Source organism: Stenella coeruleoalba, assembly GCF_951394435.1.
Source record: "Stenella coeruleoalba genome assembly, chromosome: 17".
NCBI classification, from domain to species: domain Eukaryota; kingdom Metazoa; phylum Chordata; class Mammalia; order Artiodactyla; family Delphinidae; genus Stenella; species Stenella coeruleoalba.
The window spans coordinates 40,629,826-40,650,970 of NC_137163.1; the positions used below are offsets into that span (position 1 = coordinate 40,629,826).

The 21,145-nt window shown below is 42.1% G+C and overlaps 1 protein-coding gene across 3 annotated transcripts in view; it reads right to left on the bottom strand.

The window, feature by feature from the left end:
• Positions 1-19,575, bottom strand: part of ESRP1 (epithelial splicing regulatory protein 1) — a 58,535-nt gene extending 38,960 nt beyond the window's left edge. For all 3 annotated transcript variants that reach the window (XR_013824507.1, XM_079901447.1, XM_079901446.1), the window contains exons 1-9: positions 19,129-19,575; positions 18,492-18,620; positions 17,145-17,258; positions 14,158-14,272; positions 2,595-2,693; positions 2,396-2,450; positions 1,025-1,135; positions 773-905; positions 621-663 (exon numbers count right to left, since the gene is read on the bottom strand). Coding sequence is in view for 2 of the 3 variants with exons in the window: in XM_079901447.1 (XP_079757573.1) it covers positions 621-663; positions 773-905; positions 1,025-1,135; positions 2,396-2,450; positions 2,595-2,693; positions 14,158-14,272; positions 17,145-17,258; positions 18,492-18,620; positions 19,129-19,260 (931 nt within the window). In the remaining variant the exon portion in view is untranslated. The remainder of the gene's footprint in view (positions 1-620; positions 664-772; positions 906-1,024; positions 1,136-2,395; positions 2,451-2,594; positions 2,694-14,157; positions 14,273-17,144; positions 17,259-18,491; positions 18,621-19,128) is intronic.
• Between the last annotated feature and the right edge of the window lie 1,570 nt (positions 19,576-21,145).

Sequence of the window (21,145 nt, forward strand, 5' to 3'; positions counted from 1 at the left end):
GGAACTTACAGAGTAGGTGCACATATAGAAAAACATCTGTTGGACAAACCACAGTTAACATTTTTTATGCATCTGTTATTTTTAGGTTTTAAAGTTATGAATCACTCAATAATTAGATAATGACTTTATCTGTTCCCACTTCTTTCTGACCGTATTACTACAAACACCATATATTCTAAAATACTAGAAGCCAGAATGCTACCATGTTCCCGGCCACTGATGAGTAAAGGAAGTTAAGAGAAAAACTAGAAGCAGATATGCAACAATTCCAGATATTCTGATATGGCCGTTTGAAAGTAGTTTTCAGACCATTTAATTTCTTTCATGAACTACTCTTTCCCTTTGTACACGACTTTATATGACCCTTTGACCTCTGTATAGCACTATTTTTAAGCGCTATTTAACTACAGTTGGTTGACTCAAGCCTTAGGGCAAGCGTTACACTGACACTACTGGATATTTCTTCCTCCTATTAAAAAAAAAAAGTCAACTTTTATGTTTCATTGGGAATAAAATGACCCTATTTATCTACCATTCATGACCCTATTTATCTACCTTTGCTATATAAGTAAAATTTTAGATTCTTCTTATTATAGCCACATTATATAAAAGGTACTCACCGCCAGCAATTTTAAGAAAATCTTCACCTGTTGCTTTGTAAACCTAAGAAAAGAAAGGGAAATTAAATACAGTTTCTGAGCCTTCTGATGTGAACACTCATTCAAGATGCCAGGGTGGTCAGGGTGTCACATGTCAGGTTGTGAGCACATACCTCAATGTACCGGGTCCCCATGTGATGTTTGTGCCTCTGGAGTGCTAGGTCTCTGTGCTCCTCACTCACAAACCTAACCAGAGCTTCTCCGTTCCTTCGACCCTGGGCATTCAGACAAAGTGCTGCACCTCCCCTTTGAAATTAACAGAACAGAAAGCAATAGGAAAAAAAACGAACAGTGAGGAGAAAATGACAGAAAATCTATTATCCCTTTGGGATTGTTAAATAAAATAGAGATTAAGGAAAACCAACTTGGCAATATTGAGTCCTTTGAAGAATCTTGCAACATCTTGATCCGAAGACTGCCATGGCAAACCTCGTGCCCTGACTACTGTGTTGTCATCAATAAGTTCCATCTTGCTGCTGCAGATTCAAGCAAAACGTCAGGCTGCATGATTAATGCTAGGCAGTCTGACCTATTACCCCCAGAAGACAACTGGCCTATTGACACTTGAGGTATTATTTCTTTGGAGTTCAGACAGACTTGTAGTACTGCCCAACTTACCTCATAACCTCAAAAATTATCTGGGCACAGTTCAAAGTATTCTTTAGGTGGTTTACTATACAGAGGCAACTGCCCATGCCAGTTCAGCACAGCTTGCTCACCCAGCAAACCACCTATCAGCTGAGTTGCTACTTCCTTGTTCTCAAAAGAACGCAGCAACAATTCATAGGAAGTAAAGTTCTCCCAATACTCTCATGGCCTGTAAGTTCCTACAGCCGAGAAGGATGGGTTTAAATTCCTTCTCTGATCTGGCTAGTACACCAGTGGGGTTTAAATCCAGTTTGACAGCAAAACTTAAGATCCACCTAAAGCTGGTAATTAACCCACATGGGTCATGTGTGCACATGGTGAGAAGTCTGCCATTACAATATCTCCCCTATCAAACGGAGGCATCACAGAGAGCCTTTACAGAAATGCTTGGGAGTTCCCACACCTTAATGAGTCATTTCTAAATCACCTATTCTATACTTTGACACCTTCTGATGTTCTATTCCTCTCATATTTATATGTTCAGTACTCCTAGGACATTTCCTAATGAGTCACTTTCTCCACAACTAAATAGGCCTCAACATCTCTCTTATGGGCAAACATGTCAGAAGTTTCTGTTCACTTCAGGCACCAAGCAATCTCATGAAATTCGCTGCAGTGATTTACAAACTTAAATAGGTCGACTTGTGATCACAAACAGAGATACCAGCATTTCATACTTCTCCCCAGTTATTTCCTTTGCTTTAAAGTAGGAGCTGATAGAACGTACTTAAAATTATCTCAGTAAAAACCTTGTGAACTCTTTTAAAGCCTATGATTTTTTCCTTTGGAAGTTTTCCAGTGAGGATGGACAGTTCAGAGAGGCTAAAATCAGAATCGCAGACACAAACAACACAAACTTATGATGGACCTAAAGTCATAGTGACTAAGGATACAAATATTTCATTAAATGTTAATCCCAACATCCAAGCTTACTTTAAAATACAATCTTCTTTAACAAATGACCTATTATTTAAAAATGGATACCCAAAAGGTTTAGTAAAGTTACTAAAATATAACAGGAGTTAAATATCACAATATGAATAAAAACACATTAAAAGGTTCAAATGGAATAGTATTCAAGTACTTACCAAGTGCCACTTTCAAATTTGTAATTTACTCTTTCTGGATCTGAAAACCTGTGATCTAGAATGAGAACATACAAGTCATCATTTTAGCTATCAGGGAGACAAAGCCGAGGGGGAGGGTGGTGGCGATTCAGAAGTATAGGAGAGGGAAAGTAGATGGGATCAGATACTAGGCCCGCATTGTTACAACACCAATACTTACTATAAGGGTCTGAAATCATTGCTAAAATTATATTTCCCATATCTTCAACTTGACAGGCTCCATACCGGGAGGCTGAACTATTCTTCTCGAAATTTAAACCTGGGAGATTAAGTTAAGGAAACATTTTGGGGAGGTAAAATGAGGTTGCTTTTACCCAAAATTAAACTCTCATGGAGCCAAGAAGCCAAGTAAAATGCATCTTGATTGACAATTCTTTGAAATCTCAGAATAGCTGCTTCCCATCAGTCTGGACTTCACCCAGGCTTCCTGAAGTGTCCAATTGCCCTACTGGGCTAAGATGGCCAAATCAATCCTGTCCTGAGGATTACCAGGAATAATAATACCGGGAATAAAATGTTTATTGAGTGGTAGCAAATGCATGAATATTGAGCACTTTAGCGTCAAACCATGAAGCGTACAACAAAGTTAACAGAATTCCTACCCTGTCTTTACAACACACACAAGGCAATGACCATGCTGACTTAAAGATACAGTTACATCCTTCAAGACCACAAGGTATTAAATGACTTTTTTAAGCCCAATGTTCAAAACACTTCAGATTACTGAAAACATGTCTGACTCCATTTTTATCCAGAACTCCCTTCTAGAAGATTTTTGGAACCCCGTAACACACCCATCTTGGATGACAGCAAATGCTTGTCCTTTTAGAGTAGATGTGTAGAAACGGTTCAAGCACTCAGAGACAACAATGGCTAATGTAGCTTTTGATTAAGTGAGTACACTGTTTGGGTAAGCCAGGAAACATGGCTTTTAAAGAAATGCATGGCTCAAGTTGGGTTTGAGGGTGCAACCAGAAGAGATTTCCATCAAGTTTTGCCTAAGTTTAATAATGTAGTACCATGCACATAACAAATAATACTATGGGACTCTATCTTTTCTCGAGTTTAAAATGAAAACAGCCATCTGAGTGGTGGTTATTAAGATGTTTGCCTTATTTTATAAAAATGTTTCCTGACTGGTATTTTGTAAGTAGGGTAAAATGTGAAGACAAATATCAAGAAAAAGTCGGTAGGTACTATTTTACTGCAAACAAAAAGGATACAATGTAAAAACAACTCAGGGATTTCTCCCCACCAAGAATTATAGCCAATCTTCTGAATGAGTAATATTCTATTCTCAATTCAAAATTCCTTTCTATTTCATCCCCACAGCTTCCTCTTGTCTTTCTCCAGTAAAGAGACATGCTAAGCAAATTCATTTGTGTGTCATCTCTCAACCGGTTACATTTCTCTGTAATTAAATACGCTGCACGTAGAAAGGCAGCCATACGTTCCTTGGCAAATTACTTAACCCCACTAAACTTCAGCTTACCTGTAAAGCCAAAGTTGTGATAATCTTTACCTCCCTGGGCTCTTGTGAAGATGAAATGAGATAAAACAAGCCCAGGACACAACGCAGGCATTTAATACGTGATGCTCTCCCCGCTCTTCCTAGAACCCTCAGGTGATCAACTTCCATAACTTATGATAATCACACTTTAAGAGGGTCACATTTATGACTAAAAAATCTGAACTCACCAGATGCCTATTTGTAGGCTCACAGGATAATCATCAAGCTCAAATGGTGGATAATTTCTGCATTTCCCCCTGCAGTCCCGCCCTTTACATCAATCATCTAGTGATGAAATAAATGTGCTCCCCACTGAGGGATTAGAAAATCAATCCCAAGAGATGTTCAAGCAACAGAGCAATGACCACTGACTGGGGTCATTAAAATGATTTTCCTTGGGAAGCTGTACTATGAAGTATTTATTAATTCAGCGCCATTTTCAAAGAACATAATGATAGGACAGAAAAACTGGAGCCAAAGGATGAAGATGCTTTAGGGAGACAACTGCCCCAAGTTTTCTGGGGAGATGGGAGGGACTTTATGGATCCTTACAGAACTAAGAAAGAAGAGCTGTGACTAGCTATAGTTTATCATGTAAACTCTGCCACCAAATGTCTGGAACCCTGCAATTCTAATAACACTTTCAGCCTTATAAGGGCGTACAATGAAGTAAAGAGAAACATATCAAAGGAATGGAGACCAATGCCATTGTATAAGCCAGTGTTTCCCAACCTCAGCATTAGTGGCACATAGGGCAGATAATTTTTTGTTGGGGGGGTGGGGCAGTGTCCTGTGTACTATAGGATTTTTAGTAGCATGCTGACCTCTACCTACCTCCAGTAATAACAATTACAAATGTCTCCAGGGCTTCCCTAGTGGTGCAGTGGTTCAGAGTCCGCCTGCCGATGCAGGGGACACGGGTTCGTGCCCCGGTCCGGGAAGATCCCACATGCCGCGGAGCGGCTGGGCCCGTGAGCCATGGCCGCTGAGCCTGCGCGTCCGGAGCCTGTGCTCCGCAACGGGAGAGGCCACAACAGTGAGAGGCCCGCATACAGCAAAAAACAAACAAACAAACAAAAACAAAACAAAAAATATGTCTCCAGACATTGTCAAATGTCCCCAGGTGGGTAAAACCCAGCCCAGGTTGAGAACCGCAGGTATAAGCCAACATCTCCCAAGAGTGGCAACTTAACCCCTTGCCATCTATTGATTCAGAGACAACTTTTACATGTAGGAGACCATTACTAGATAGAAATTTTGAAGAAATCTGACCAAGGAAACACTGCATAAGGACCAACCTGATGCTGTGGCAAAACCCCTATCAGCAGAGACAAACACACACACACACACACACACACACACACACACTCACGCAAGCACGCACACCCTACACCGTAAGGAACATGGATGAAAACACAGCAAGAGTCAACCCTTGATCCTCACCCTATTTTTGTGCAGCCCAGAGAAAAGTACGGCTTTTACATTTTTTAAAAGATTGTAAAGAAAGAATGAGCAGAGACTGTACGTGGCCTGCAAAAAAACTAAAACATTGACGCTTTAGCCCTTTACTGAAAAAGTTTGCTCACTTCTGACCTAGAGGAATGAAAATTGCCGAAAACAGAGAATGCCACAGGAACGTTTGCCACATCGTAACTTTCTATCCCAAAACAGAATCTTGGGGAAAAATTAAGCTTTGAAGGAACTGGAAACTATATTCAATTCAAACCAGTTTTTTCTCCTCTATCAATGACAAGAGGCATAAACTTTCTCACCTTTGCTCAGGTAACTCCCCTATAAAACCCTCTTATCTTCTTAATCCCTTAACCAAATTAGACCACGGATCACTCCCACTCAACACCAAAGTCTTCCCTAACTGCTCTAGGTCACAACCATCAAGTTAAGAGTTGATTAGATACTATTCCTACAAAATATTACTCTCTTCAACTGTATTATGCATTTCCTGAGCACAGGTCCGCTTTCCTCTGATCTCTTTCCATCTACCACAGCACCTATTACTTCTAAGACTCTACTGACATAATGACGGCATTTACTACACACCATTTTGTGCCAAACACTCTATTTCCTCCTATTTTTGCAGTAGCCCTGCCAGGTAGATAACAGTAAAACCAAACAGATGAAACTAGGATTGAGAGAAGTTCTGTAACTCATTCAAGTTTCCCAGCTCTGATTTGACAATGTGTCTGTAATTCCCTGCACCAAGAGAAGAAGTTTTGCTTAATTTGTTTTGTTTTGAGCAATAGTTTGTGAGAAGCTTTCTAAATGTATGATATGAAAGCCAAGTGAAAAAGCAACAACGTAAAGTATCCTGTCTCTGTAGAATAGATTTGCAGCTGAAGATTTTACTGAAGTCTACTTTTTAAATTAAGAATACGTTCTAGACATTTGGCTAACTTGGTCCCACGTAACACGTCCCAACATGTTTCCCTTCAAGTCATCACACACCAGGAAGATCAGCAGCTCTAAGCTCCCAGCAACTTTTAAAAGTCACCCAACCTCCTGCATGCCCAAACCACCCACCCACTCACACCACTGTCTTCAGAAGGTTCATTCAGTTTTTCATAATTCTTACCAGAATGTAGCATGAACAATAAATAAACGGGAGTGAGAAAAAACTTTTAGTACCGATTCCTTCTCCTATCAATTTATAATTATATATTCAATTACTTGCTGCACGTCTGATCTTGAGAGAAGGAAAGATGAGTCTGTGCCTCCTGATTTATGGTTGTCACGCAACTTAGTCATTCTGCCCTTGAGGCAGCCACAACAGCACCAACAGGCTTAGCCAGCTTTGCAATGAGAAACGCCATGAGGAAACGAGGAAGAGTAAAGCCAGACATGGTGGGAACAAAATGAGCATGTCAGGATACAACTGAGCAAATTGCTGCATTTACACAGAACTTAGACAAGTCCTGAGACTTCGCCTATAGTTGAACAGAAGGAACGTTTCCTCAGTGCCACAAAGTCCATCAATATTAACTTATCCATTCAAAAGAAGTTACCTTTTCTGACTGCGGAAAATGGACACATTTGGTTTCAGAACACTCAGTTTTCCCAGGTAAATAACCTCTCTTTAAAAGTAAGTTCTTAGTTTCTATCTAAAAGAAGCACACATAGGGGGCTTCCCTGGTGGTCCAGTGGTTAAGAATCCACCTTCCAGTGCAGAGGATGCAGGTTCAATCCCTCGTTGGGGGACTAAGATCCCACATAGGGCATCTGAGCCCACACGCCGCAGGGCAACAGGGCACAGGGCAACTGAGCCCACAAGCCACAGGGCAACTGAGCCCACACGCCGCAACGACTGAGCCCTCAAGCCACAACTAGGGAGCCCGTGTGCCACAACTACTGAGCCCGCACACTCTGGAGCCCACACACCGTACCTAGAGAGAAGCCTGTACACCGCAACTAGAGAAGATCCCACGTGCCACAACTAAGACCCAACGCAGCCAAAATAAATAAAAATTTTAAAATAAATAAAAATAGGGCTTCCCTGGTGGCGCAGTGGTTGAGAGTCCGCCTGCCGATGCAGGGGACATGGGTTCGTGCCCTGGTCTGGGAAGATCCCACGTGCCGCAGAGCGGCTGCGCCCGTGAGCCATGGTCGCTGACCCTGCACGTCTGGAGCCTGTTGCTCCGCAACGGGAGAGGCCACAACAGTGAGAGGTCTGCGTACCGCAAAAGTAAATAAATAAATGAATGAATGAATAAATAAATGAAGCACACATATAAAAATACACTGTGGAGCAATTAAGTTTAAGCTATGTTAAAATTGCATCCCAATTCAAAATTCCAACTCAAAGCCATTTTTCATTGCCATTAAACACCGCCCCGCCCCCCCAGACAACACGTTTGTTTCTTCCCGTTCTACTCTGTTTACTCTTTTATAAGAGTAACACAACTGCCCATATTGCCAGACATTTTTCATTAAAATTCCTATGCTAAAGGAACAAAGGAATAGCAAGCATAAAATGTCATGAGAAAAGTTGAAATCGTGCTCCAACTAAGAACTGAATTTCCTACAATTATATGAAGGAAAAAACAGAAAGTGATAAATTACCCTTATAGGAGTTGTATAATTTAAAAAACAGGTTCTAGGGACTTTTGCAGCGGTCCAGTGGTTAGGACTCCATGCTTCCACTGCAGGGGGAAGGGTTTGACCCCTAGTAGGGGAACTAAGATCCCTCAAACCTGCCGCATGGCCAAATAAATAAATAAATAAATAAAAAACAGGTTCTATAAATAACCTGCTATATTTTAAAATGAGCTTTGAAAGAAGCAAATCAAGAATGCCAGTGTAGGAACTTCCCCGGTGGTGCAGTGGTTGGGAGTCCGCCTGCCAATGCAGGGTACGCGGGTTCAATCCCTGGTGCGGGAGGAGTCCACATGCCGCGGAGCAACGAAGCCCGTGTGCCACAACTGCTGAGCCTGCGCTCTAAAGCCCATGAGCCACAACCACAACTCCTGAAGCCCGCATGCCTAGAGCCTGTGCTCTGCAACAAGAGAAGCCACGGCAATGAGAAGCCCACGCACAGCAACGAAGAGTAGCCCCCGCTCGCCATGGCTAGAGAAAGCCCGCATGGAGCAACGAAGACCTAACGCAGCCAAAAATAAATAAATAAATAAATATTAAAAAAAAAAAAAAAAGAAAAAAGAATGCCAGTGTAAAAGAATGTAACTAAGAGCCAAAGCAACAAAAACTTTCTTTATACCAGTAATAAATGCTGGGGAATCTAAAACCATAGTTTTAACTCTATTCCTCAGAAGCTTACTCTTTCCAAGAGGGGGAAAAACAAACAAAAAAAGCGAGATCCATCCTACCAAATATTACTTCAGGAGGTATTATTGTTAACAAAGCGCAAAACTGACAAGTCAATTATACCTTCGAAGAAATAAGGTAGAAGTAGGAACTAATGCAAAAAAAAAAAAAAGATAAAAATTTCTGCTTTAGAAAAAGACATTTATATGGCATAAATAAATTAGGAAAGGGAGACTCCATGATAATGTCTTCCAAAGCCTTCTAAAACAAAAAAACTATCCTGGAATTCCGAAACTCACATTTTAAAAGTAAATTATTTTATAATCAAAATAAACCACACAAAATTAACATAACAACTCTGAGTGCTGGCCAAGGATATACAGTATCTCTAGTCACCTAACGTATTACAGACCACATACCAGAGTATTCGCCAGTTTAGCTCACATCATACCGATGTGGTGCCAAAGATCATTTCTTCCCCCCTCTAGCCAACAAGGTCAACTACTAACCCAACTTAACTGTACACTTGGTGATACTTAAAATCCCTTTCATACGCAGAAAGGTGCCAAGGAGGATTCAGCATCTGCGTCCACTTTCTAAGAGCAATGAAGGTTTTGCGACTGCAAAGGCCCAGTTCAACTAGTCATAACAAATAAGCACGTAAGTGCAGAATGAACCACACTCGCACACACTATTTTTACATATGGAGAAGCTAAACCCTGAAGCTTACCTGTACTAACATGTAGCTGATGTTTTAAAAGATCTATAACCAGTCTCACGAAAGATTAGGAAAAAATTCTTTAGGCGTAAGATAGTTTAGATAAGGTCTTAAATTAATAAGGAAGTCCTTTCAGTCTTTGGCAGATGGCTTTCTTCTTTGGAGACATGCTACAACCCAGTCGACACTGGAGAGCACACAGTAGGGCAGGCAGTGGCTGAGTGGTTTCATGTACTAGCTCATTATTCCTTGCAGTAGTTATGCCCATTTTAAGATGGGAAAACTGGGGCTGAGAGGTACAGTAAATTCATCCCCAGTAAATCTGACTCCAGAGCTCGTGTTCTTAACCACTCTGCTAGTAAGGCTATTATCTCCATCTTTAATATACGGGAAAAACTTGCCCTCGTCACTGTGTCAGTAGCACGCCCACAGAAACACATATCGTATACCCCCAACAAGAAGTGGTGAAACACAAACACAGGGAAAGACACACACACCCCTACTAACACTTGGATGGGTAGACAAGAGTGGTTTAGTGATTTTTTTTTTTGCCCTGTTAATGGAAAGCTGCACTAGCGAAACGGCATATGCTTATAATATCAAACAGCACATATGGATGCAATACCCTACAACTAGATTGAAATTTTACAAAATTAACTTCCCTTTTCTCCTGAATAGTTTAGTCTCAGGAAACAGACTATAAACTTATAAGGGAGATAATCTATTTAAACAGCCAAACCCACCCTCAGATAATCTTTATGAATTCTAGAATATTATCCCCTAGTTAACAAGCAGACTGTTTGCAGTCAGACTCAGGTTCAAATGCTGACACTTCTAACTTAAGATAAAATCTCTAAGCCTCAGTTTCCCTAGCTATGAAAAGGGGACAATACCTCCTCCACTGGGCTCTCGGGAGGCTACTGATGGGATAAATAGTGAGCACCCAGTTGATAGACAGTTCTCTTCTTTCACCTGCTCTCTGGACAAGGCCATACTTCATTTAAAATGAGTTCTTAGTAAAGGCTTGGCAAAATGAAATAAACACAACGGCAGAGGTCTTGATCAAGGAGAATAAATCAGCTCATGAGTTACAAAGCTAACAAAAAATAGGTTAAGAAACCAGGAGGAAGTAATTCCATCCAATACCGTTGGGGGAAATAGGTTTTTTTTTTTTTTTAAACAACAGATAAGTCATTATACAAATAGCCTCATAATCAAAATGTACTTTCAGCAGGGGACAACTAGCATTAATTTCCCCAAGGGACCTATGATAAATTTCTTCCTTTAAAAAAAAAATCACATGGGCCCCAATTCCTATCATCACACCCTCACCACCTCACATGATTAAGTAAAAAGCTTACAAAATGCCACCCACAGTTCACCTGCTAAATGAGGTCTTCTTTCCAGCTAGGACTGCATAACTCAAAGCAGGTAACAATACTGCAGCTGGAATAACTCAGAGAGGATCAACTCTAACACCACAAATGGTTTTAGAACCAACACAAGGACAAAAGAGGAACATATGTGCTAAAATAAGAACGAAGACTGCATTCAAGAAATGCCTAAACCTTTTCTTTTATCAAAGTGGTCATACTACTTCATTTACATAGCACCCACGGTTCACAAAGCTTTCACTGGGGACTACCTGAGATGAAAGTGAGGCTTGGAGAAGGCCAGTAACTTTCCCAAGGAAGCAAAGCTGCAAATTCTTACTTGTTCCTTTCTGAGGGTTGGCAAGAGCCTCTCTCCCTCCCTCGCTGGTTACCTGGTGGAACAGGTAATCCCTCTGGAGCAAATGACTCTCCAGCTACTTGGCAAAACCATCAAGGATGCGTAATGAGTACCTTTATGTTTCCAAATCCAGTGCCATTTCCATATTAGAAAGGAAAATGTTTAGTGGTCTGAGAGAATTGGACAGCTCTTTAGTTCAGACGTTGTAGAAATCCTCTGCACAGTCAAGTCTGGTATGATTGTCTTTGACCTGAGGAACTAGTTTGATGGCCTAGTCAGGGAAATAATGAATCCTCTGACTAAGAGTCATAAAGTAACTGATCACAGCAGCAACATAAAACAAAAACCACAGATAGAAAGGCTTAACAACATTTCTTACCTGTTAAATGGGAAAGAAGTATGCAAATAAAACACTAATAAAAACATTTAAGATTAAGATCCACTTTGGGGGGAATTCCCTGGCAGTCTAGTGGTTAGGACTCCACTCTTGCACTGCAGGGGCCATGGGATCCTTCCCTGGTCGGGGAACTAAGATCCCCACATTCCATGCGGTGCGGCCAAAAACAAAACAAAAACCAAAAATCCACTTTTTGATAGGCAATAAGACTAAAAAAGCTAAGACTTCCAATGTAAGTCCAAAGAAACTAGGCTAAAATTAGGCTGTTTTAAAATAAACAGAAAAATTCCCTAATTTTTCAATGAATGCATTACTTAATGGTCATGAGATCCTTCCTCAAATGTCAGGTGTTATATGGCTGAAATGAAGGCCAGCTTAGCTTTATTCACAATTCACCTGTTTACTGTAGTCAAATATTTCTGATTTTCCTCTCCATGGTACCTGAAAAATAAAACTGCCAACAAACAGTTACAGAGCTAAGATAAAAAGGAATGACAGAAAAAATAATCAGCATAGCTTACCCATTCACCTTAGGTCACCTTTAAGGGCAGACAATGCAAAAACTATATAAAGGTATATAGTACTTTTAAAAAGTACGTATATATTGTGCAGGTAAGACAGCATAGAGCAAGTAAAAAGCCCAGGTTACCATACTGAAGATGTTTACTAATAACCCCAAATCGTATATACGTGAAGCTCTTAAGAAGAAACCAAGGAGAAAAAAAATAGGTAACCTTTTAACAAGCTCTCTGAACTGTGAACACATTGAGAAAACCAAAATACCTAAATATAAGAACTCTTATTTGTAGCTATGGAAATTTTTACTAATCTCTGACCTACAATTACTAGGGAAAGAGTTTCTTTGCTAAAAGAGAAAACAGAGCAGTCAGGGATAAACGGTTCTTAATATACTGTCTTTCCTACTCAAGTTGTCTTTTTCTAAATTAACTTATTACACTTTCCCTTCAATATCTACTAACACTTTGCCAGAATTTTTCATTCTCTATTTTGTACCAGCACATTAAATGGTTTAGCATTTGCTATAGATGGGATTGTTGTCCCTCCCCAAAATTCATGTGTTTAAGCCCCAACCCCCAATGTGACTGTATCTGGGGATAGAGTATTTAGGAGGCAATTAAAGTTAAATGAGGCCATAAGGAAGAAGCCCTAATCTGTTAGGCCTGTGGCCTTATAAAGACAGGAAAAGAAAGATACCTCTCCCAACACTCCTGGCCATGCCTCTCCCCCTACCCGCCATTTGAGACACAGGGAAGAGGCAGCTATCTGAAAGCCAGAAAGAGCCCTCACCAGAAGTCAACCTGCTGCCACCCTGATCTTGGACTTCCCATACTCCAGAACTGTGAGAAAATAAATATCTGTTGCTAATAAACCACCCAGTCTATGGTATTTGTTATGGCAGCCTGAGCTAATTCATACAGCATTTAAACCAACAAAACACATAGCAAGTTTTTCTACTGTCCCAACCTTCTAATGAAACTTGTAAGAATTCACTCAAATGCGCTTATTCTACCCTTCTCCCGGCACTGCTGGGAGCTAAACCAGTAATTAACTAGTAGCTAAATCAGCTACACCAAAATTCTAGCTACCTACTTCCAAGAAGGCAAATAAAATGGGTCTGATCTGTTTACAAATGGTTAGGAAAAATATCCAAACAACCTTTCACATCAAGAAATTTTGAAATAAAACAAAAATCAAGCTTTAGCACCTGAAAATGGATGAGAAATTTTTAGAATAAACATCTATACCCCCACGTTCATGAAAATAACTTGAATCTGACTTCATGATGATTCTCATAGTGGCTTTGGGCGAGTCTCCAACACTTCTGTTACTCAGTGTTACATCTGATATGTTAGCACATGACTCTTATTAGTTAGCACTTTAAAGACTTACTGGATGAAAGATGATGGGTCATTCATGACAAGATTTGTGATTATAAAATTTACTTTTACAATACATAATGCATCAGATATATTTTCTTGGTTATGAAAGAATTTGGGGTACAATCTCAGCTTCATCTTATCATCTCAAAAGATGGCTTGTAATAATTACCACAATCTACATGTATTTGACAAACCCAGAGAAGGTTAAAAGGGGTGCCAATGAACAGCTGTTTGTCAAGAGTATACATCCAAACTTTAAAAAATGTTTATCCATTCAAAAGAAGATGAAATAAACCCTAAAACCAAGATAATCAAGAACAAGTGGCCTTAGAATTGGCAAAGAATGTGGTCTTCACCACATTCTTTTATCAATTTTATCATTTATCAATTCATCAACTGAAAAAACAAAACAAAACCACTCCCATAATCCAAAATTGAATTCTATTTTAGATGTGTTCACCTAACAAAAATCCATGTCTAAATCCATCTAAATCACTATTCAAATTCAGTAAATTATAACTACTTTGAAAGACGCCAGTAATTGCACCATTTTTCCTAGCACAGTAGACAAATTTTGGACAAGTCAATTTTCATGCACTGTCAAAGTTAAAAATGTTTTAAAGTTTCTTGAATTGCCATTGTTTTCTGGAGCTGTCTTTTCAAATGATTCCTGGGTCATCACTTAAAGGATACACTCTGTCATTGCTGCAACATCCAGTTTATCAATATCAGGTGAACCAGGGCAACACTTCTTAAACTCTTTCCGAAGATCAAAAAAGGAATAGAAGCATTCAGGCAATAATACATTCTGAGGAGGGACAAGGTAGACACTGTTAACTAGATAAATTTAGTTCAGTGATTCCCTAATGATTGGGAACCTAAGAATTGAATGTAAGTATATTTTACCACAATTTAAAAAAATATTTTTAAGTTAAACATTAGAGTGTCTTCATTTTCTGTTACAGTATTACATCCTACATAAAAGTCTCATGGAAGAAAAATTCATCTTATTTTAAGGCACTAGATTATACGTTTGTGCTCCATTATGTATTCCATTCAAAACAGTTCTGAAGCTATAAAACATTTGGGCTATTATATTTTCTGTTTGATAACATTATGTACTTTGTCTAGCCATAATTATTTTAGACCATCTGTATTTTCACCCTGTATTTAGCCTCTCAGTTTTCATACAGATGCGTATGTTTACAATACATATCTAGACATAGGATTCTATGTGTTTATCAAAATTTAGTTTTCTATTAAAACCTAGTAGTTTAAAATACTGGGTTCTAATAATACATATTCTGTGTATTAAAATTAGATTAAGACAGTAAATTCCTGATTACCTGAAGAGGATTATTTTTGTGCCAAATTATAGTCCCACATTAGTTTTCCTGACCATTATTATTTTGGCTAAACCTGAGAACTCAAATTACACTTAAAAAAATATATATATCACAAATCTCAATGGCAAAGGAGAAGCTGCTACCAGTTGTTCTTAGCTATTAGCATCACTCTTGTGGTAATTAAACAAAGCTCAACTGTCAGAGCAAATATTATACTATTGTGTTATTTTTTTTTTTCCTGAAAAAAAAATCCTCATTGAATAATTTTCAAAATTTAATTTTGTTACACTGAATTTAGATTTTTTTTTTAAATTTCAAGATAATTTGTATTCACTTATGGGGAATTTGTACATTATAAAGTCAAGGAAATAAATACTTTTTAATGTTTGTGACCCATAATATTTAAGTAATAATGTCTCTATATAAATTTCCTTTATTGGATTCTATTAGATGTGACCTGCTCACGCTATATTTGAAATAGGTATCACTACATCATGGTGACATTTTCCAAAACAGTCACCAAAAGAACTGTGAATCTTCAAGATTACCTACAAAAATGCTTATGTAAAAGCTGTTTATAATGACAGTAACTCAAATGTCCAACAATGTTTGGTTTTAATAGGTATATCCATTTAAAATACTGAACATTTTATTTACTGCTTACGAAGGATACAAATGTTATATTAAATTTAAAGTAGGCTAAAATGTTTGTGTAGTATGAATGCTCCTTGTAAAAGTAAGGCTTTTCTACAACTCTGAAAGAATACATTCAACTATGTTCACATTCAAAAAACCACTTTAATGTTTTCTGACTGGAAGGATTATTTTCTTTTATGTTTTACCATTTCCTTATTTTTCTGTAATGAATAGAATTATTTTCATAATGATACTAAATTAATTGTTTTAGTTTTCTTTATCAAAATCCTAATAGAAGTGGCTCAGGAAAATGTCTCAGTTTTTCTCTGGACGTTTTCCCACATCCAAAGCAGTGTACCTAAAATAACAAAAACAGCTGTTTTCCTCCAGCCCAGTAGGGAAGGATTAAGTTTTAGCCCTTATATGAGTTTGAGGGGAAAAAAAATTCTCATATATATCTATTTCTGGATTAAGGGTATAGCAATTTGTCTAGCATTTAATTAATAAAATATACTCCCCCCTTTTAATCAAATAATTACTAAGGTTTATGTAAAAAGGAGTGTTTTCTTCAAGCCTCCAGATAAAGGAACTTGAGTTTCTCCTTCAGACTTTTAAAATTGTCATTATACATTTAGTTCATTTCTTCCCTTTTCCTTATTGGAGTAAAAAGAAAGAAAATCTGCACTGACTGCTCACTTATGACATCAAACGCCAGTCTAAACTTTTCATTGCAAGACTTACCTCAAAAAGTTTCCTTAAAAATATTTACTTCCACCTTTTCAAGTTCAGTATCTGCCTACCACAATAAAAAGTTACAGCTCTAATTAATTAAGTTGATAAGATCAACTATATTAGCAATGATTGATTACACTGGGTCTGCTGTCTGCGCTCACCATTTTTTCTCAGCCCCTCAGTATTCTTCCCAGAGAGAGAAATCACATCTACAGTAAGATAGTATTTTTCTTGTTTCATACTCTTTTCCATACCAGAAAGATAAGTAAAGGTAAAAGATGGGGGTGACCCTATTGTTTTGATACAAAATTCAATCAGTTTTGAACATTTACTTTAAGTCACACAAAGTACAGCATGCTATAATTAACATCTCACTAGTTATATGGTTAAGTCAGAGTACAAAACTTTTTAATGAAATCATTAGAATTGCAATTTAAAAGTTTTAATTGGATTTTTCTTTGCTCTTTCCTTTCTAGGATAAGGCACACAGACGGGAATATTACAATGTATTAAAATGCAGTTCTACCTACTTGTAGTTATTTTAAATGTCAAAAATTCAGCTAATATGCTTTGGAAAAGAGAGAATGTCAAGCATCTCAAAAACTTGACATAAACAAAAAGGAAACTTTTATTAAGTCACCAAAGTGTATCTATAAAATTACTGTAATCTCAAACATCTCTATGAAAGTGTTGTGACCTTTTTATTGTGGTAAAATATACACAACACAATATTTACCATTTTAACCATTTGTAAGTGTACAATTCAGTGGCATTAAGTACATCCACACTGTTGTGCAACAATCCCCACCATCCCTTTGTCATCTTCTCAAACTGAAATTCTGTACCCATAAAATACTAACTCCTCATATGCATATTTTTAAAATGGAGAAACTTGGATAAACCATTTTTTAAGCCTCCAGTCACCCGTAAGGTCCAATCGTTTTTTCGAGAAGCCAGCACTCTTACCTTCTTGGAAGCCTCAGGATGCAGGATTTGCCTGACATGAAGCTGCCCATCAGTACAGAGACAGAAGGAGGTTCCTACCCCAATATTCAGCTCATTGCTCACTGACTGGTTAAACTGAAAAGAACAAAACACACCCAGGGATGCAATGGATGCAGGATTTACAAACTCTGAAAAGTGGCCCCACTTGGTTATAACCTGAGAAAACCGCGCTAACTGCTGTGAAGAACACCGCTGCTGGGGGCAACATTAGAAAGACTCCGTTCCTACAAACTGTGTAGCTTCCTTTATATAGGTAGCTTTCCAGTCAATCCTCAGTTTACGTACAGGAGAATTTAGTAAATGCATTCTTCCTCCCGTTCAACACCCACCGCCTTCTATTTCTGTGATAAATCCATTCGAGACTTTTAAGTCAGAGGTCTCATTTCATCAGCAAGTTGCCTTCTGATTACATCATTCTCTGGTGCTATTTTTTATGTTAGGATGTTCTAGACTTAAGAAAGATGTCAGTTTCTGATACGAATGTGGGTAATGTGTATATAGACCTCTGGAAAATCTAGTAATACGTTTCCTGTAACACACCACAGAAATGATAACTTTCCCCTATAATTCGCAACTCCTGTGCTAGGGCAGAAGCCGTGAGAGCGCCGGACACTCACCTGTGCACAGGTGTTTAGCGCCCCGCCCTATCCGCAATCCAGTACCCGTCGGCACCCTGGAGCAGCCGGTTTTTAGGTCACCTCAATCCCAGTAAGGGGATTCCACTACTTTCACGGTGACCCAAGGAGCAGCCTCACATGTCCGGGTCTGCAAACCCTCCCGGCGCTAGGACCAAGGCCACTAAAGAAGCGGAACCGGAACCGGGCCTTTGGGAGTTCAGGAGCCTAAACCCAAGCAGGCACCTTCAGGTTCCCACCTAGCTGGGGCCGCCTCCAGCACGCCACAGCTCGTCTACACCACAGCGCCCCCTGTCCCAGGGCTGAGCTGCAGACCCAAACCCGGCAGAGGGCTGGCGTGTCTGGGGTCTGGGGTCTGGGGTCTGGAGCTGGAGCGCTAGGATTCAAACTCCGCTCATCACTCGGCAGATTCTCTGGCCCCAGGAATAATTCAGGAAGCAATTCGAAAGCTAGCAAGTTTTGGCCCAAAGACCCCGGGGGCTGGGAGGCGAAAAGGAGCAGCGACCTCCTCGCAGAAGGTCCACCAGGGGCTGCAAGCCCGGGTCTTGTCCCCTCGCTCCGGGGACACGCGTGGACCGCCCGGCGAGGGCGTGGGACCTGATAGAGTTGTGCTGGCTTGGAGGGACGCCCGGGTGGCTAAGATGGGGTGGGCGGCGCGGCCCAGGGCTGTCACCTGTCGGAGGGCTTGGTCCAGCTGCGGCGCCGAGGACAGGCTCTCGGCGTCGATCTTAGTTTCTTCTTTACAATCCTCCGTCAGCTCCAACTGATCCGGTCTAACTAGTACTTCGTGCAACTGTCCCACCTCCGGGGGAGAAAATTAGGGTTCAGTTTTCCCTTCCTCAGTTTGGGAACCTCTACCTTCGCTCTCCTTCCTTGCTCCCCTTCTGGGGCGGCCCACACCTCTCGACGGGTCTGGCCTCAGAATCAAAGCTCACTTGTCGCCAGCGGCTCCAGTGGCCGAGAGGTCGTCGCAGCCCAGCCCCCAGCCCCACCCCCACCCGGATCAGGTCCGAAAGGCCCTGGAAGTGAGCACTTGGGCCCCCAGGGATCCCACCCCGCCTTCCCGGGGCGTCCCCCGTCCGGTAGAGAGCATGGCTTGGCGGCCCCCGGCCTCCCCACCTGGGCCAGATTTTGGAGGACTGAAACGGTTCCAAGGCGGTTGGCCAAGAGGTTTGGTTTTATTCTGGATTCTCTAGGCCCCGGGTCCAGCCTCCCAAGTGGGCAAGCAAGAACACTTGTTTACCGACTCCCCAAACTTTTACAAGCTCTTGCCCCACTCCTATCATTTGGACAGAAACGTGGATAAATACCTTCTTGTTGGCCAGATCCACGACTTTCCATAACAGCAGGATCAGCTCCTTCTCATCCGAGCCCAGCTTGGCCCCGGTGGCCCCAGCAGTGATTCCAAAAAGCACCACCAAGTAATCCGGAGACGCCGTCATGACGATAGGTGGGGAGGGGGAGAAGGGGGGTCGGGAGGCGGTGAGGTGAGGTGGAAGTGAGAACGAGGAAACCTGTGCTAAAACCTCTTCTAAGAGAAAAAGAAAGAGCGACCACCCCCCCCCCTCCTCGCCGCCGCTGGTGCAAAAGGCGGTAACCAACCACCCAAGCCCACACCTGGCCCGAGCTCCACACCCAGGGCAGGAAGGGGGGTGAGAAGGAGGGCGGAGGAGGCCTGCCCTTTTTGTATTCAATTGCCCGTGCGTCTATGCAAAAAGCCTGGAGCAGGGCTGCACCCGCGGGAGGCGCGCGCAATGGCTGAAAGCTTTTCTGTTTTGGGATGTGGCTCTACCTGCCCGCCCCTTCCCCCTCCCCCACGTGGTGCAGGTAGGAGACACCTGGCGGCGCCTGCCCATTGGCTCCTTCAAACCACGACGTGGCAGCGGTGGGGGAGGAGGCCGCCCGGGGGAAAGGGGAGGAGGGGGCGGGAGACAATGGCTGGATGATTGGAGAGGGGAGGGCAAGAAGGGAGGAGGGGGAGACGCGAGGGGCGGGGAAGAGGCGGTTGCCACCCAGAGGGTAGCCGAGGCCGCACGGGAAAAGGGTGAGGGGTAAAGGGCGCGCAGGGACGGGTTACCCATTTGGAAGTAGCCGCACTGTGGGGGTCTTGGGGAAATGCCGGCTGTGGGGAGCGAAGCCGGAGGTCCTAAAGGGTCAAGAGAAAAGGCCTGGCGCGGAGAGGCGAAAGGAGGCCAGAGGTGTGGCTCGGGTGCGGAGCTACCCAGGGCGCGGCGCCCCGAGAGGGCGAACCACGGAGGGAGGGACCGGCCAACGGCAGCCGGGAGGTGGCGGGAGCATTTGCCAAGCACCGGAAAAGCCTCTCCCGAGCCCAACACACCTTGAAGTGCAAACAGCAGGCGAAACCCTTGGGGCCCTCCCCCTCTCCGGGCGCCCGCTCCTCCAAACCCCGAGGTACTGTCCACCTTGGGAAGTGAAACCCCCCGCGCGCGGCTGAGCGGAACTCGCGGGACTGGACGCCCAGACACCAAGGGACGCCCAAGGACTCAGCTGCGGCGCGCAAAGCAGCAGGGGGTCGCCCGTGAGGAAGTTCAGGCACAATGGAACCCACGCCCTTTTCTCTCAACTACTCCCTTAATTGCTACTCCTTGTTTGGTCCTGGCTTCTAGCTCGAGACTGGAGCCTCCTCCGGGGCAGGGGCCCACTTCCTTTGATTTGCCCTGGGCCCTAAGTGAAATGTATCTACAGTACCTAATGTTTTCCTAAATCAGGCCAAAGCCAGATTTTTCCACAGGTCCCCGCTCTGATCTCCCGCCCTCTACCTCATACCTTCTTCTTTGTACTTCTGTGTCGATTTGGCCAAGTTCCCGAGCGGTCTCCCTACCTAGCGCAGTTAGATCTGCCCAGGGGCCTGAGCGCCCACCTCTGCCACCCACCCACCGCCCCCATCGCCCTGCCACCAAGTCGGACGGCAGTGTGGTGGGTCCTGTTGACATTTTCGAGAGAAAAGCGCTAGAGATGAAGTTTCTTCGGCTTTTATATTTGAAAGTGATCTCTTCTTGGGAACACAATTCCGTCTGAAGTATTACTAATTCGGCTCCAGGTGTCCAGCCCTTTATTCCTGAGGTGAAAACGGGCAACCAGACACCTATCACGCCAGTAACCCACTCCAGGTGCAAATCTGAGAACCTTTCAGGACGCATGTCAGGGGAAGCTGGAGATGCGGCTTTCCTGACGCGGAGGAAGCGCGGACTGCGTGGGGAGGTGGCGGAAGGGTTTTAGGAGTCTGAGGCCGACGGCGCCGCGCTTCCTGGCTGGAGAGGGTGCTGGCGACGACGGTCGCGGCACAGGTAGCGCAGCTCGCGTCCC